The 18,817-nt window shown below is 35.6% G+C and overlaps 1 protein-coding gene across 10 annotated transcripts in view; it reads left to right on the top strand.

Moving 5' to 3' along the window:
* Positions 1-18,817, top strand: part of KIF20B (kinesin family member 20B) — a 70,496-nt gene that overhangs the window by 24,085 nt on the left and 27,594 nt on the right. For 6 of the 10 annotated variants that reach the window (XM_063637874.1, XM_055274249.2, XM_063637875.1 and 3 more), the window contains 7 exons: positions 577-715; positions 1,837-2,065; positions 3,414-3,454; positions 4,681-4,800; positions 8,765-8,918; positions 13,208-14,444; positions 14,785-14,923. In XM_063637874.1, the coding sequence (XP_063493944.1) occupies positions 577-715; positions 1,837-2,065; positions 3,414-3,454; positions 4,681-4,800; positions 8,765-8,918; positions 13,208-14,444; positions 14,785-14,923 (2,059 nt within the window). The remainder of the gene's footprint in view (positions 1-576; positions 716-1,836; positions 2,066-3,413; positions 3,455-4,680; positions 4,801-8,764; positions 8,919-13,207; positions 14,445-14,784; positions 14,924-18,817) is intronic. The other 4 variants (XM_063637878.1, XM_063637877.1, XM_063637873.1 and 1 more) reach the window with 1 other exon arrangement.

The following is an 18,817-nucleotide window of genomic DNA, read 5'->3' as shown; positions in this document are numbered from 1 at the left end:
GAGTCTCTTGAACCTGGGAGGTGTAGGTTGCAGTGAGCTGAGATTGTGTCACTGCACTCCAGCCTGGGCGACAGAGCGAGACTGTCTCAGAGAAGAAAAAAAAGAATATAGCTGTTACTAATCCCATGCATGGTTATTTAAATTTTCTGTTTTTTTAATTTTAATTTTTATTTTTTGAGACAGAGTCTTGCGCTGTCACCCAGGCTGGAATTGAGTGTTGCGATCTTAACTCACTGCATCCTGCACCTCCTGGGTTCAAGCAATTCTTCTGCCTTAGCCTTCCCTGCCTTAGCCTGCTGAGTAGCTGGGATTACAGGTGCACACCACCACACCCAGCTAATTTTTGTGTTTTTAGTAGAGACGGTGTTGTCATGTTGGCCAGGCTGGTTTCAAACTCCTGGCCTGAAGTGATCCACCCGCCTCTGCCTCCCAAATTGCTGGGATTACAGGCGTGAACCACTGTACCTGGACTAAATTTTCTTTTAATCTAGAATATACTTAATCTTAGATGTTTAAAACAAAAACACAAAGTAGTTCCTTTTCTGTTTCTTAATGGGATTAATTTGTATTTTGAAGGGAAACTCTGCTTCAAGAACGAGAGATATTAGAAGAAAATGCTGAACGTCGTTTGGCTATCTTCAAGGATTTGGTTGGTAAATGTGACACTCGAGAAGAACCAGCGAAAGACATTTGTGCCACAAAAGTTGAAACTGAAGTATGTTAATTGAAGTATTTAAAAATATCCAGTGAGATTTTGGTACCAGGGTCTAGTGTACCACATCAGTGATGAGAAACATCAAGATAGTTTAGAATTAAAACAATGCTTTGTGTGTAACTTTATTATAATTAGGCATGTTTTGTTAGGAGTGTAAGGCACCAAGAATTTAAATATAGTGATTGGTTTTGAAAAATTTATACCTCTGTTATATCTTATTTTGGTATTGCTTGAATCATTGTATTGTAGGCAGATAGATTGTTTTTTGAGATTTGTCTTACTTAACAGTTTTAAATAAAAAGTATTTTAAAGGTGTAAGAGACCTAAGACGTCATTTACTTGCTGTTCTGATTAAAACAAAAATGTTTATTATAAAAAGGATTGCCCTTGCCGGGCAACTACCATTTCTTACTCTTTTAAAATTTTATTTGTTTGTTTATTTATTTATTATAGTTTTAGAGTTAGGGTCTTGCTCTGTTGCCCAGGCTGATCTTGAATTCCTGGCTTCAAGCAGTCCTGCCCAGCCTCCCAGGTGGCTGAGATTACAGGTGCATGCCACTGTGCTCAGCCTATTCTCTACTTGTAATATAAGAAAAATTATCCTTTTCTGCTGCCTCCACTGAAGCTGAAATTGATCAGTTTTTTGGGGGAGTTGTGTTTTTTTTTTTGTTTAGTTTTTTAATCACTCAGTTCAAGGGCCTGTGACAGTGATGTCCACACGTCTGCTGTCAAGCAAACCTTATGTATCGTTGACGTGGTTTGGGATTGACTGCGTTGTGAAAATGGAGGTTTGTTTCATGCACTATCCCGACAAAACCTTTTAAGTCCCATTATATAATTGAAACTATACCTGAACTAGGTAATCATAATTGTTCTATAATGACTTGTCACAGTTTATAACATTGTTTTTATGCGAAAATATGCCTCATGGTCCATACAACAGAAAATAAATAATGGAACACAGGTTTTTCATAATTGGAGATGCTTCTATATAATTTATTTTAAAGGATTTCAGGTGGTGAATTTTTTGCTTTTTTAAAAACTGTCTAAATTAGATGGTACCACATGTAAAGGGTGAACCCTGCTGTTAATATTAGGCATGTGGTTTTTGCTATTTTTAGGAAACACATAATTATGTAGGATTTGAAGATATTATTGATTCTCTTCAAGATAATGTCGCTGATATTAAGAAACAGGCTGAAATTGCTCACTTATATATTGCATCTCTTCCTGACCCCCAGGAAGCTATTGCTTGTTTAGAACTAAAGTTTAATCAAATTAAAGCTGAATTAGCTAAAACCAAAGGAGAATTAATCAAAACCAAAGAAGAGTTAAAAAAGAGAGAAAATGGTAAGTGGATAAATTTTACTTTTATTTAGGTATTGTAAACACATAAAAAGTACTCTTGGTAAGTATAAGAGATTTATGTAGCTCATTTACCATAGTGACCAGAAAATTCTTTCATCTAGGTAACATATTTTAATATTTTACCATTTGTATAACTTTGTAGTAATTTACTACCAAAAATATTTTTTGACTTTTATTTTGGACCAATATTATTAGAAAATGAGCTTCTCAACAAAAAAAAATCAAAACAAGTGTTAACTTCATGAGTAAAGCTGTACATTTTGTTACATATTCTTTTTTCTTTTTTTATGACAGCGTCTCGCTCTGCCACCAAGGCTGGAGTGCAGTAGTGGCATCACAGCTCACTGCAGCCTTCTACTCCTGGGCTCAATTACTCCTCCTGCCTCAGCTTCCTGAATACTTGGGAGCACAAGTGTGCACTACCACAGCGGCTGCATTTTTTTTTTTTTTTCTTTTTTGTAGAGATGGGATCTTGCTATGCTGCCCAGATTGGTCTTGAACTCCTAGGCTCAAGTGATCCTCCCTGCCTCGGCCTCCCAAAGTGCTGGGATTACAGGCATGAGCCATGCTGTGCCTGGCCTTGTTCTATATTCTTTATGAATTCTTGCAGTGTAGAAGATTCACTCTTGGGATAGAGTGACTACTGTGGAGTGGTTTAAAGTAGTTTGTTACTTTGATGCTTCATTCTAACTAGGAGAGCATTTTCTTTTTCTTTCTTCCCCGCCGTTTTTTTTTTGTTTTTTAAAGTCAGGGTCTCACTCTGTCACCCAGGCTGGTGCGCAGAGGCATGATCATGGCTCACTGCAGTTTTCTACCTCCTGGGCTCAAGTGATTCTTCCACCTCAGTCTCCTGAGTAGCTTGGACTACAGACATGTGCCACCATGCTGAGGGCATTTTATATACATCAATAGAATTGTTTGTAATATCTGCATTTTAAGAATTAGTTGTAATAACTGCTCTGCCCTTTTGTGTGTGAAACAAGATGGGTAGAAAATAACATGTAAGTGGTGCCTTTGCATTATGAAATGCACTAAAAAAGCACTAGCTCCGTTTCTTCTCTGATGTTATGCCAGTTCTTTACTATTTAGCATATGCCACCTATTTTTATCCTGAGTTTTAGAAGTGGCTTTTTCTGAAACATTACCCTGTTGTGGTTGAATTAGCAGATTTTTTTTTTAATGAGTAGGGTGTGCTTCTAGTGCTATCAAAATCCTTTTTATTGAATGTAACAGTAAAGTGTCACTAGAGCAGCATATGTTTCATAGTTATTCAGTGATACATATTTTTAGATGCTTAGATATTTATTTTCAATGTTCTTTATTTTTTCAGAATCAGATTCATTGATTCAAGAGCTTGAGACATCTAATAAGGTAATGCTTTAAGTTTTATTTTGTCTTGATAAGGTATTTAATTAACAAAGTTGTATGAATGATGACTAGATGTGTTTATTTTAAAAAATAAAGAAACAGTAATATAGTCTCTTGGTATGTATGGGGGATTGGTTTTATTCTGTTATTTTTTCTGTTCTTCTCTGGCTTGAGTCTTCTTATTTCAGCTTATATTTATCCTTTCAAAAAGCTGAATATTTTAAAATATGATCAGATATAAATAATTCAAGATCTTGGTATCTAATATCCAGTATTTAAAGAACAAAAATGTACTTAGAAGACATTACACCTACTGTTTATACAATTCCTATCTTTTCTTGTATTTTTTCTACTTATGAAAATAGTAGACACTAGTTGTACCAATTACATTAAGCTATATAAATAGAAAATAAAAAATTTCCCATAATATTCTTCCTAAATTTAAAACAAAACCAAACCAACTTGTTTGGAAGCTCTTTAGACTATTACTTTATATATGTATTTACAGAACACTTACCATTTAGCAGATACTCTTTTAAGTGCTTTTTATTAACTCATTTAAATGTTAGAGCAACTTTATGATGTAACTTGCCCAGGGTGACATAGTTTTTTTAGTTTTATTTATTTATTGTTTTTGAGATGGGAGTCTGGCTCTGTTGCCCAGGCTGGAGTGCAGTGGTGTGGCTCACTGCAGCCTACGTTTCCTGGGTTCAAGTGATTCTCCTGCCTCAGCCTCCCAAGTAGCTGGGGTTACAGGTGGCTACCACCCTGGCTGATTTTTGTATTTTTTAGTGGAGACGGGGTTTCACCATGTTGGCCAGGCTGGTCTCAAACTCCTGACTTCAGGTAATCTGCCCACCAGGTAATTTGGCCTCCCAAAGTGCTGGGATTACAGGCATGAGCCACTGTGCCTGGTCCAGAGTGACATATTAAAAGGGATAGCAGCTAGGATTTGAGCCCAGGCAGTCTGGCTCCAGATTCCTCTTATATGCTATATAGCCTCTTTTTTCTTTGTGTGTGTGTGTGTGTGTGTGTGTGTGTGTGTCTATATATGTAATTTTTTAAAGGCAAAAATAAGATCATGCTGTGCACAGTGTGTTGCCACTGATTAGCTTTATTTACCTTTAAAATTTGAAGGAATTATAAAACTGTTTGCATTATTAATCATGTTTGCATTCTAGTTATCCCAAAGTATATTCACGAAACATTGCTTTTTCTTCTTTCCAAAGAAAATAATTACACAGAATCAAAGAATTAAAGAATTGATAAATATAATTGATCAAAAAGAAGATACTATCAACGAATTTCAGAACCTAAAGTCTCATATGGAAAACACATTTAAATGCAATGTAAGAATTTAACTTTGTGTTATATTAATAAATTAGATAAACAAGCGTATGTTTTGGTTGAAAGGAAATAATTTAGCTTATGCAGCTAAGACTAATTTACTGAGAATGTTGAATTGCTTATGCGACATTGAACTCAATTTACCATTTTCCAAATCTGAATTTTTGAGAACTTAGACGAGGGTGTTTGACTTCTTTGAACATACTTTTCCACAAGATATGCTGGCAGCACTTTGCATGTAAAAAGGAGAAGAATATGTAGCCTTTGGACGTTTAAGCCTCAGCTAGTTGGAAGGGGAGCTTTCAGGAGAAAGGAATTTAGGTGTACTTAGAAAACCAGATTATAATGTTTCAGGGAACTATAACATGAAATTCAGTAAAATTAGGTCTTTCCTTAGAAGCTTGTTTTTATTATATGTATTGTTGCTATTGTTTATATGCTTAATAGCAAGGATATTTTTTCTAAAAAGTTATACACTGTGACATGTAAAGACTTAAAGGGTTTTTTGTTTTTCATACAAATTTAGATAATTTCTTTTTTTTTTTTTTTTTGAGACAGAGTCTCGCTGTTTCACCCAGGCTGGAGTGCAGTGGCGCGATCTCGGCTCACTGCAGGCTCCGCCCCCCGGGGTTCACGCCATTCTCCTGCCTCAGCCTCCCAAGTAGCTGGGACTACAGGCGCCTGCCACCTCGCCTGGCTAATTTTTTGTATTTTTAGTAGAGATGGGGTTTCACCGTGTTAGCCAGGATGGTCTCGATCTCCTGACCTCGTGATCCGCCCGCCTCGGCCTCCCAAAGTGCTGGGATTACAGGCGTGAGCCACCGCGCCCGGCCAAATTTAGATAATTTCATACTCAGTTCAGCTTAGAATGATCAGCTTGTCATTTAATCCATGTCTTTTAAAATGGCTTTTGGTTTTCTTTTTGGGGGGTAAGCTCCTTCAAATTATTCTTTTATTTAGAAATGGTAAAATATATGGTAATGTAGTAAGCTGAGTAAACTTAGAGCCAAACATCTTGCTTTGTTGAAAGGTGCTTTTTTATGTCTTTTCTATGACCAGAAGAAGCAGGCGTGGTATCTTATAAAAAGTGACTGTTGAGTTTCCTTTGTATCTCGATAGTCAAACTCTAATACCCACCAACATTCCCTGAATCATCTGAACTTTAGATGGGCTTTTGATACCACAGGGGTAAATGCGGAGCATTCTAGAAGAGCACTCTGTCTAATCTCCTATAGTAGGCCTTTCTTTTGGTATTTATTAGATACGTTATTCATTCTCTGGCTTTTCTGTACCTGAACTGGGAGAAATATCCTAATATTTAATATGTTAATAATTAACTATTTAGTAAATAATTAGTATTTAATAAGGTGGAGGAGCAAGAAACACTTGTGGAGTGTCCAACATGTGCCGGGTACTATGCTAGATTATTGGAATTATACAGATTAATAAAATCTACTACCCTAACAATCCCCCAATAAGAAAAAAAAAACATAAATATAATACAATGTGCAGTTGTAGTCAATGTGTGAAGCTGAAAGTGGGTGGAGAGTTAGGAATACTTTGTGGAGATGAAAATGATTAAGTTGAGCCTTAAAGGGTGAGTAAAATTTAGCCTTTTGAAGGTAGAGGAAGGGGACAGTGGTAGTCATGAGACAAGAAGATACATTGGCCTTCTGTGTACCAGAATCAGAGTGCACAAAGTCGTGGAAATGAGAAATCTTTCAGTGAGTGCAGGAAAATACAAACAATTTGTTTAGGAAGAAAGTTTGAAGCAAGGAGAGGTGAGAAATGAGGCTAGGAGTAGTAAAATAGGATAAGATGAAAGACCTTGAATACTGCACTAAAGAGTTTGGGAAATCAGTGGGGGAGTCCTTTTCACCAGAGGAATAGCAAAGAGGAGTTTTTCATTTGAGTAGATATTTTTGGAAACTTGGAAGATAGGATTGAGATGGAATTAGACTACAGGCAGAGAGACCAGATAGCTACCTCTTGGAAGAGTTCAGCTAATAGTTGATGAGGACTTCGATTTACGGTAGTAGTAGTAGTAGAGATTAAGGAAGAGGAAATTGATTTGTGAAGTAAGGGAATGTAAAACTTGTGAGACTTGGGGCAGTAAATTAATTGCTGGGCCTCCTGGCTCTCGGAACTTTTATTTGGTTAGTCATCACGTGCTTTTTGCTCTCATTTCTTGATCTGGATTTTAAGTCTGTTCTTTGATTTGGTAAATAAAAACAAAAAAAGTCAGAGACAGATCATTTCTGGCGACTACAACTTCAAAGAAAATAGTTGGAAATTTCACATGGGATTATATTTATTGCTGTAGTATGTTTGCATACCATAATATATTAGCAATGTTTAAGGAAGTGATAGTAAAAAAATCAATATTTGTAAATTAGTTAGTCCTTGCTTGTAAATAAACGTTATAGATTCTAGACCTTGTTTTATCAACTAACTTAATACAGTGTGCTAAATTTAAATTGTTCACTTAAATACATAAAAATATGCAAAGTAGTTTGGAACTTACCTAATTGTGTTGATTAACAGTTGATCTAGGGTCACTGTTCCACATCTTGTCTTGAGAGCAAACTCTTTCCAATAATGAAAAAATTTAGTTTGAATTCTTTGCTTTTTCTACCCAAGCATACCCTGGGAGCAGAAAACCCTCCTTTCAATAACTATGACTTCTGAACGATAGATTTTTGGTGAGGATTGTATATTTTGAAGCGGGGAAAAATGATGGGATCATTCTGGTAGGTACTAAGGATTGGGGAAGGAACAACTTAGACTTGTTATGGAGCTGTGTCAGAGGTGTGATCTGCCTGTCCCATGATTTTGTCATTTATCAGTGACACTAAGGGACTAATTGTGAGAAAGCATGGAGATTGTTCTTTATGACATCCTTTGTTTAGAGATGCTAGAAAAACTTTGCCTTTTTTCTTAAATAACGCATTACTTTATGACTTTAAAAGGTTATTTTTATCTGTATCTCCTACTAATACAATGTTTGCTGATTAAGCGGCACTCTATCATACACTTTGTTTTTTCAAATTGATTGCTACAAGTTTCTGCCTTTACCATACATTTGATTACTCTATAGACTTGCACTTAAATGCTGAGTTTTACCCTTCTTCTAAATTCATATTATAGCCTTTTTCTCGGGCATTCCCCCCCTCCCTCAGATACCCCCCTTTCTTTCTTTTTAGAGGTAGGGTCTCATCACTCTGTTGCCCAGGCTGAAGTGCAGTGACGTGACCATGGCTCACTGCAGCCTTGAACTCCTGGGCTCAAGAGATCCCATTGCCTTAGCCTTCCGAGTAGCTGGGACTGCAGGCATGGGCCACAACACCTGGAATTTCAATTTTTTGTAGAGACGGGTTCTCACTGTGTTGCCCAGGCTGGTCTCAAACTCCTGGGCTTGAGTAATCCTCTGGCCTCAGCCTCCCAAAGTGCTGGGATTACAGGCACCAGCCCCTGTGCTTGGTTGCTGCTAGCCTTTTTAAGGGAGGCAGTCTGCCTTAAAAAAAAAAAAAAAAGAGTCTAAATAACGGATCTAGAAGCTCAGTTTCAAAGCTGTCTGTAGGCTGTATATCTTTGAATATGTATCGACTTAAAGCTAAGGGCAAAACTATTTTTCTAGGAGTTAATGTTTAAGACAATACTAATCTTTGAGAGGCTTTGGCTACAAAACAAAATAAATAGTTGAGTCTCATATTTTTCTTTTCAAAGCCCATTTCTGATGTGACTTCAGAGATTTATCTCCTTAAGATTCTCCAGTTATCCCTAAATGTTACTTATTTGCTAGAGCCATCAGTTATTTTAGGACGAAACTTAAGAAATAACTTAGAAAATGTCTCAACAAATTTGAAAATAAAATTTTTATGGTACACTATTGAAAGTAATTTATGTGATTTGTACATTTTTTGTAGCTTTCTATATGTGAATTATTTTTAACTTATTTTGCTTTAGGACAAGGCTGATACATCATCTTTAATAATAAACAATAAATTGATTTGTAATGAAACAGTTGAAGTGCCTGAGGACAGCAAAACTAAAATTTGTTCAGAAAGAAAAAGAGTAAATGAAAATGAACTTCAGCAAGATGAACCACCAGCAAAGAAAGGTACTACTTCAGCTGCCAGCAGCAGGCGTTTAAGAAAGCTAATTTCTAAACCAGTAAATAGAACAAGGCAAACAGAGGGGCATTCACTTGTCTAAGGAAAAATCTTGAGAAAATCTAAATGTCATGAATTTTTATTCTGGAAAGTTATAAACTATCTAGGGATGGGCATAGTTAAAGCTTTTACCTTAATAAATATGCTTTTAGAAATTGTGCTTCTATTATTTCTTTCGCATGTCTGTAATAATTTCTGTGCTTATAATAGTTAAAACTCATTACTTTGATTTTATAAATATAGTATTTTCTGCCTAAATCCCAGCACATTATTTTGTTTTCTTTGTTTGCATTCTTTATCCATTTGGAGAAAAGGATTTTTTACAGTAAGACTTTGAGCTAAATATTACTAATAATAAATGTATTCAAGCTGTATTTGTGATACCAGGAGAGACAGTCTGATAAAAGATAATACATGTTGAAGATTATTTTTTAAAAAATCTTTAAGAGTAAGTGGGCAAGTTTGTTGTAAATATAAAGAAGGGCAAACGTTTGAATTTTAGAGGAGGTAGACTCTAGAATAAACTGAAAATCTTGAGGAAATAAATAGGAAAATGTAAACTGCAAACATAAGAAAAGCTTCAAAAATAAACTCAGCAGCTTTTAAGAAAATACAGCAGGCATAATGCCTTATTTTACCCCTTCCTTTTTGAGGCTGGAGAGTGTAAATTATAGGTAATAAAACCTTGTCCACTGAGCTTTTAAAATTAATCTATATAGAAGAAAAGAGATCTTGGAATCCTGTAATGAAATTGCACAATTACAGCTTCCCAAGAGCATTTAGACAATTGAAACAAAAAAGAACATGCATTGCATTTGAAAAATGAAGACTTACAAATAAAGGTTGTTTTTTATATATACAGTATCGAAGGTAAAACTAGGTAAATTCTAGATGGGACAGGGAGGTAAGATTCCCATATTATACAGTGATTCTTGGGTGGGGGCATATTCTCATTGGGGGAAATCAGTATCTTGAGAGAGCTAGGGGATTTTAATTTATCAAAAGGGGTCATAGGCCGGGCATGGTGGCTCATGCCTGTAATCCTAGCACTTTGGGAGGCCAAGGTGGGTGGATCACCTGAGGTCAGGAGTTCGAGACCAGCCTGACCAACATGATGAAACCTCATCCTACTAAAATTACAAAAAATTAGCCTGGTGTGGTGGTGCATGCCTGTAATCCCAGCTACTTGGGAAACTGAGACAGGAGAATTACTTGAATCTGGGAGGCGAAGATTGCAGTGAGCCGAGATTGTGCCATCGCACTCCAGCCGGGGCAACAAGAGTGAAACTGTCTATAAAAAAGAAAGTGGTGGTGGGGGATCATGGTATTAAAAAACCTTGAGAACAAACAATCACATAAGTTTTTTCTTCTCCACATTATGGTAGTACCTGAGGGACCTTTCATAAATGCTTTGGCTTTTCCTTTATTTTGCTCATAACTTCAGCTGTGATTAGTATATACAGAAATAGAAACTCATTTGTATATGGCATGGCAGATTTTAATTTAACGAGCTTTGTAATCTCAAAAGTGCTGCCTTCTTCATTGAACAGATTCATTACATGTGCATCCCATGGGCTACTATCATCTCGCAACTAGGATGCACAAGACCCTGTGAGAGGCATGCTAAAACTTAGGGGTTTGAATCTCATAACTACAAGAGGTTTGACGTTTGGCTCTTAAGGAACAATTACATGCAGCAGTGCTATCAGTTAAGGGCTTTGTAATGTAACAAACTGATATGTTAAGATCCCAAAGGTATTACAGAAGTCACTGTCAACTTCTAGAAATTTTCAAAAATAATACCCCAGAACACTAATTCTCAAAATGTTGCATGTAAAATACATCCCAGACTTACCAAATCACTATCTTTGGTATTTGGTGCCAGGAATCTGCATTTTAATAAGGTCCCTGGATAATTCCTTCCAATAAAACTAGAAAATCACTCTTGTGTAAATAAATGTTTTTCAGTGTTTAAAGAGAGAACATTAAAATTTTAAACATAAAAGTTACCATAAAGTAACAAAATTAATGTAACTGGAATATGTCAGATTCATGAATTTACATATATCTAGAAGCAGAATAAATTACTATTGGAAAAATCATAAAGATTATTTGTTTTCTATGCCATGATATGTCTTAGAGATAGAAAAGAAGAACATATGTGGTATAGTTAAGTTTCAAAAATATTACATTTAGGAATATTATTTTATTTAGGTTTATTGTTTGTGATGAGTGAGATATAGGGAGTCTGCCATCAAGGAGCTTAAAATCTAGTAGATGAGAGAGACAAACATTTCAATAAAATATAAAGAGCTGAAATGCATAGGATAATATTTGGGACTCATTAAAAATAAAATTGTACAATATACTTTTTAGAGTCAATTAGATACCAATGGAAAGTAGTAGGTTTCTTTTTTTTGAGACAGAGTCTTCCTCTGTCACCAGGCTGGAGTGCAGTGGCATGATCTTGGCTCACTGTAACCTCCGCCTCCTGGGTTCAAGCCATTCTCCTGGCTCAGCCTCCCGAGTAGCTGGAATTACAGGCGCCACCACCACACCCATCTAATTTTTTTGTATTTTTAGTAGAGACAGGGTTTCACCATGTTGGCCAGGATGGTCTCGATCTCCTGAGCTCGTGATCCACCCGCCTCTGCCTTCCAAAGTGCTGGGATTACAGGCGTGAGCCACTGCGCCCGGCTGGAAAGTAGTAGGTTTCTTAACTAGAAGGATTTCAAGCCAAACCTACCTTATAATTGTCTTCTGCTCTTATAGATTAGTAACCCTTGTACTTCATATTAAATCTGGGATCATTAAACATGAAGAATTTGATTCTTACATACTTAGTAAGGATATCACATAAAAATACAGGTTAATTAAACAAAAATGGTCAGTGAGGGAGTGAATGGCAGTCAGAAGAACATATGGAATTGATTGTGTGTTAGAGCAGTGTCGTGTAGAAAATTCACATAAAAATTGTACCAGAACAATGTTGTAAAGTCCACTTGTAAACATATAAACATCAAACCATGAAGTATAACAAAACAGGAAAAAATTTCTAAAAACGAAGAGTCAGATTCTGGCCTGTTTTGAAGTAAGGTTTTGAGGATCTTAGTCATCTGACCCTTAATGGAAATTGTATGAAATATAAAAAGATATGTAGATACAAATTTATATATCTAGAAGATTGTTAATTATATTTCAAGATTTAATCATGGAGTCTGAGGAAAGTTTAAAAGAATAGTATTTATACTGGGCACTTACATGGGGCGAGTTTATTTGTCAGAGTGAACTTATGAATTAAATTGTAGCTAATAGTCTATCTGTTCTGGGTATAACTTGATCTGTACTGATTATAATGGTTAAAGTTCTTACATGTATACAACATTTACATAGTCATTTAACTTACATTATGTATTAACTCATTTTAGTCTCTTAGCGTTATTCTGTAGAGTAAGTTGGGCAGGTAAGGATATCCTTATTCTAGCAATATACATATTAAGCCTGAAAAAGGCAAAATTTTATGCATTTTCAATTAGTTGAATCCTTCTGTACAGATTTTCAGATTCTATTAATAGTTAAATCTATCCAATGCAAAGTGTCATAAACTCATTTGTCATCTTGATCTTCACAACTTTGAGATAGGTGGTATTATTTGTATATCACATTTGAGGAAACAGTCGTAGTATGAAGCAGTTTATTGATGGTTACAGCTAGCAAGGCTGTATTATATGAATTCCCAAAGTTTTAACATTTCCCTTCTCATTTTAGCTGTGAAAATTTAAGATACTCCATTTGCCTATCGCTAATATAGTAAAAGCCACAATATAATTGTAGTTTAAAACTGTTCGTTAGGATATGGAGTGTCTGCCTAGGGTTTCTCGTCATCTCTTCCTCTCTGTCCCATATTGAAATGATAATAAAGATTTGTGGTACAAAACATAAATAATACTGAAAGTTAGAAATAGCTGGTAATGCTACTCAGAGATAGGTAGCTGCCATCATTTTGGTGTACTTCCTTTGCTAACTTTGTATTACCTTGTGAAATAATAATTTTTACGTAAATGGGCTCATACCACACATTTTGTAACCTGTTTTTTCTTTTTTCTCAACAGCTTATTTTTTTTTTTATTAGAAGTTTACTTTTACATGTTTTGTATGTTTGAATATTGGCTTATGTGGTGACTTTTTGGTTTTATTAAGGTTTGCCAGATTAATAACAATTTTCTTATTTTTAAAGGATCTATCCATGTTAGTTCAGCTATCACTGAAGACCAAAAGAAAAGTGAAGAAGTGCGACCGAACATTGCAGAAAATGAAGACATTAGAGTTTTACAAGAAAATAATGAAGGACTGAAAGCACTTTTACTCACTATTGAGAATGAACTTAAAAATGAAAAGGAAGAAAAAGCAGAATTAAATAAACAAATTGTTCGTTTTCAGCAGGAACTTTCTCTTTCTGAAAAAAAGAATTTAACTTTAGGTAAAGAGGTCCAACAAATTCAGTCAAATTATGACATTACAATTGCTGAATTACATGTGCAGAAAAGCAAAAATCAAGAACAGGAGGAGAAGATCATGAAATTGTCAAATGAGATAGAAACTGCTACAAGAAGCATTACAAATAAAGTTTCACAAATAAAATTAATGCACATGAAAATAGACGAACTACGTACTCTTGATTCAGTTTCTCAGATTTCAAACATAGATTTGCTCAATCTCAGGGATCTGTCAAATGGTTCTGAGGAGGATAATTTGCCAAATACGCAGTTATACCTTTTAGGTAATGATTATTTGGTAAGTAAGCAAGTTAAAGAATATCGAATTCAAGAACCCAATAGGGAAAGTTCTTTCCACTCTAGTATTGAAGCTATTTGGGAAGAATGTAAAGAGATTGTGAAGGCCTCCTCCAAAAAAAGTCATCAGATTGAGGAACTGGAACAACAAATTGAAAAATTGCAGGCAGAAGTAAAAGGCTATAAGGATGAAAACAATAGACTAAAAGTAGAGGAGAAGGAGCATAAAAACCAAGATGACCTACTAAAAGAAAAAGAAACTTTTATACAGCAGCTGAAAGAAGAGTTGCAAGAAAAAAATGCTACTCTTGATGTACAAATACAGCATGTAGTCGAAGGAAAGAGAGCGCTTTCAGAACTTACACAAGGTGTTACTTGCTATAAGGCAAAAATAAAGGAACTTGAAACAATTTTAGAGACTCAGAAAGTTGAACGTAGTCATTCAGCCAAGTTAGAACAAGACATTTTGGAAAAGGAATCTATCATCTTAAAGCTAGAAAGAAATTTGAAGGAATTTCAAGCACATCTTCAGGATTCTATCAAAAACACCAAAGATTTAAGTGTAAAGGAAGTCAAGCTGAAAGAAGAAATCACACAATTAACGAATAATTTGCAAGATATGAAGCATTTACTTCAATTAAAAGAAGAAGAAAAAGAAACCAACAGGCAAGAAACAGAAAAGTAAGCTAAATGTTATTCAAAATACTTTAAAATACACAAAGCATTCATTTTGCTATGCAGCTTTAAAAAAATTAGATAGTCATACTTAATCTGGTAAAGCGTAGCATATATGATGAGTGAAGAACTTGAACTTCATCCATATAAACCTTTGGACCATAGGTTATATGAAAAAGATCAGCTTATAAAAATCATATAAAATCTTTTCTGAAGAACTCATTCATAGTTTGGATATTCCAGATTTGTGAAAAGATGTAGTTTTGTAAAGATTGTTACCATTCACATGTATGATCCTAAGCAGTTAATGATGCATTACCATAGAAAAGTGGTTTATGTTTTTTAGATTGAAAGAGGAACTCTCTGCAAGCTCTGCTCGTACCCAGAATCTGAAAGCAGATCTTCAGAGGAAGGAAGAAGATTATGCTGACCTGAAAGAGAAACTGAATGATGCCAAAAAGCAGATTGAGCAAGTACAGAAAGAGGTAGGTTATTTGAAAAGTTATGTGGCCAGTTTATGATAAAGGTTGTTTTCCTTATATATTAAACCTAGACATTAATCTTAGGATTGAATAGAACATTTATCCACTTTATAATTTTTCTTAAAATTACAAGAACAGTTACTTCACGAGAGAAAATTTAGCTGATTTAAACAAGCTGAAGAATGTACAACATTAAGAGACATATGTGCCTTATGAAAGATTAGTCTTTTTCTTCTTTAAGAATTGCTAAATGTAAGTCCTTACAAAAAAGTGGAAAGCAGCTTGTTTACAGATAGTACTTAGGAGAATGTGCAGTATGATTTTTTAGTTTTTATTTTAACTTAATTTTTAAATAGGGAATGCAATCACATTATTCCAAATTTGAAATATAATAGGTGTATACAATGAGAAAGAAATACTTCCCACTCCTTTGAGCTGTCAAGTTTACCTTCACAGCATCAAATGTTACCAATTTCTTTCTTTTTCTGCACTTCTCCCTCCTTCCCTTTTTCTTTTAAGACCAGTTCATTTTCTGTTGTACTTAGACCTTCTCTAAAGATTGGAGCACTTTTTTTTTTTTTTTATTTTGAGGTAGTTACCAAAGAATACTTAAATGTGTAAGGTCTGACAAATATTAATACAACAAATGCTGTTTCTACCACTGTAAAAGTGACTACTGAATGTTGTGTTCATCTAAACTTTAAAAAATATAATTTAAATATATTTTTTTAATCTCAACAGTATTTTCTTCTCAGACTTTTATTTTTTACATCATATTTCTGAGATTGATTTTGTACAGTCGTAATTAATCATTTTCACCTCTGTATAGTATTCTGTTGTGTGACTTAGCGCAATTTATTTAGTCTCTTGTTGATGACCATTTAGATTGGTTATTAATAATTTTTTGCCCATAGCAATAATGCAAATATCTTCTATATGCTCTTGGTACACATATGCAAAAGTTTATATACCAAATGGGGAATTACTGGGTCAGAGGATTTAAAGGGTTATTTCATGGTAGTTTTAATTTGCAGTCTTTTGATTGCTAATGAAGTACAGCTTCTGTTCATATTTTTATTTGCTATTTGTCTATCCCAGTTTCTGCTCTGTTGAAGTCATTTGTTCATTTTAATTGTGCTTTTTTTTTTTTTTAAAAAAAGAGTATGTAGTTTTTATTTTGCATTTATTTATTTTTTTTTAATTTACTGGTTTATTATAAAGGATACAACTCAGGAACAGACAAATAGAAGGGATACACAGGACAAGTTAAGGGGGACGGAGTGTGGTGCAGAGCTTCTGTGCCCTCTCTGGGTGTACCACCCTCCTAAGACCTCAGTGTGCTCACCAAGTGGGACACTCTCTGAACCTCACTGTATAATAGTTTTCATGACTCAATCTCCAACCCTCCTCTCTTCCACAGAGTTTGGTGGGTGGGACTGAAATTTCCAACTCTAATCATTTTTGGTCTTTTGGTGAGTAGCCCTACCCTTAAGCTATTTCAAAGGAGCCTCCACTCAAAGTAATTTCATTAGCATAAATTCAGGTGTGATTAAAAGGGGGCTCTTTTTTCTAAGTTTACTTATTTTGTTTTGGGACAGGGTCTTACTCTGTCACCCAATCTGGAGTGCAGTAGCGTGATCATAGCTCACTGTAACTTTGAACTCCTGGGCTCAAGTGATCCTTCCATCTCATCCTCCCTAGTAGCTGGGACTACAGGTGTGCCACCATGCCCTAGCTACTTTTAAGTTTATTGTATTGTTAAAGGCTTTTTTATTGCTACTTATAGAGGTATCTCTTTTCAAGTAATGTTTTATTGTATAGATAGCAGTCCCCAGCCTTTTTGGTACCAACGATCAGTTTTGTGGAAGACAGTTTTTCCATGGACCAGGGTGGGGGCTGGCTGCTTTAAGGATGATTCAAACACATTACAGTTATTGTGCACTTTATATTATTATTACATTGTAATATATAATGAAACAATTATACAATTCACCATAATGTAGAATCAGTGGGAGCCCTGAGCTTGTTTTCCTACAACTAGATGGTCTCATCTGGGGGTGATGGGAGACAGTGGCAGATCAGCAGGCATTAGATTCTCATAAGGAATGCGCAACCTAGGTTCATCGCATGCGGAGTTCACAATAGGGTTTGCACTCCTATGAGAATCTAATGCCTCTCTAGATCTGACAGGAGGCGGAGCTCAGGCAGTAATGTGAGCGATGGGGAGTGGCTGTAAATATAGATGAAGCTTCACTCCCTTGCCTGCCGTTCACCTCCTGCTGTGTGGCCCAGTTCCTAACAAGCTATGGATCAGTACTTGTCTGTGGCCAGGAGGTTGGGGATCCCCCTCATATAGATGACTATTTAACATTATTCTAGTGATGGGTATTAAGAGTATTTGCTATTTCTCAAATGTGTAGTTTTAAAGCAAATGATAATAATTGTAGCAATTTAGTCTAGGCCAGCTACTATGCTGAGTTGACTTATTATCTTAATCCTCACACAATATCGGGTATAGACACTGTTTTTAACTTCCATTTGGTTGATAAGAAAACAGACATTGAGAGATACAGTAGTCTCCCTTTACTGGCAGTTTTGCTTTCTGTGGTTTCAGTTACCTGTGGCCGACCATGAGCTGAAAATACTAAATAGAAATTCCAGGAATAAACAGTTCAATTGCAGGTCATTCTGAGTAGTGGGTCAAAAGCTTGTGCCATCCTGTCCTGCCTGGAGTTGGAATTATCCCTTTGCCTAGCATATCCACGTTGTTAGTGCTACCTGTTAATCACTTAGTCATCTCAATTATCAGATCACTTGTCATGGTATCAGGGACAGTGTTTGTGTTCAAGTAACTTTTATTTTACTTAATAATGGTCCCAACATGCAAAAGTAGTGATGCTGGCAATTCAGATAAGCCAAAACGTTGTTGTAAATGGCTTCCTTTAAATGAAAAGGTAAAAGTTCTTAACTTAATAAATAAAGAAAAAAATTGTAATCTGAGGTTGCTAAGATCTGTGGTAAGAACAAATCTTCCATCTGTGAAATTGTGAAGAAGGAAAAAGAAATTAATGTTAGTTTTGCTGGTACACCTCACTGCAAAAGTTATGGCCACAATTCATGATAATTGCTTAGCTAAGATGGAAAAGGCATTAAATTTGGGGGTGGAGGATGCAAACAGAAGTGTGTTTCGATTGATGGCATCTGGGTTCAATACTGGCCACTGGGAATCTTGAAATACTATCCAATGTTTCAGGTATCCCCTGGGGATCTTGAAACATATCCCCTGTGGATAAGGGGGAACTTGTCCTTGTCTAAGTTCACTTGTCTTAGTCTTAATAAGACTTGTCTAAGTTCACTCAGTAGTAAGTGCTAGAGCCAGAATGGAAACTGAGGCAGTCCTTACATGCATCTTTGTGCAGCACATAGCCTCTATTATTGTTAGTTATATAGTTGATGAAGATGGTGTTTATTACTTGAAGCCTCATATTTTTAAACAAAATAAGAAAATATTATGAATATGTGATTATCATGTATGTATTATGGGAACATAAAGCTTAAAACAATGTAAGAATCCTCTGAAACCATACCACTCTGAGCTACTATAATAAGGGCATCTTCGAGCCTTTTTTTTTTTTTGGGCGGAGTCTCACTCTGTTGCCCAGGCTGGAGTGCAGTGGCGTGATCTCAGCTCACTGCAACCTCCACCTCCCGGGTTCAAGTGATTCTTCTGCCTCAGTCTTCCGAGTAGCTGGGACTACAGGCACGTGCCACCATGCCGAGCTAATGTTTTTTGTATTTTTAGTAGAGACGTGGTTTCACTGTGTTAGCCAGGATGGTCTTGATCTCCTGACCTCATGATCCACTTGCCTCCACCTCCCAGAGTGCTGGGATTTACAG

Source organism: Symphalangus syndactylus, chromosome 4 (genome assembly GCF_028878055.3).
Source record: "Symphalangus syndactylus isolate Jambi chromosome 4, NHGRI_mSymSyn1-v2.1_pri, whole genome shotgun sequence".
In the NCBI taxonomy this organism is placed as follows: domain Eukaryota; kingdom Metazoa; phylum Chordata; class Mammalia; order Primates; family Hylobatidae; genus Symphalangus; species Symphalangus syndactylus.
This window is presented reverse-complemented; position numbering and strand designations above follow the sequence as displayed.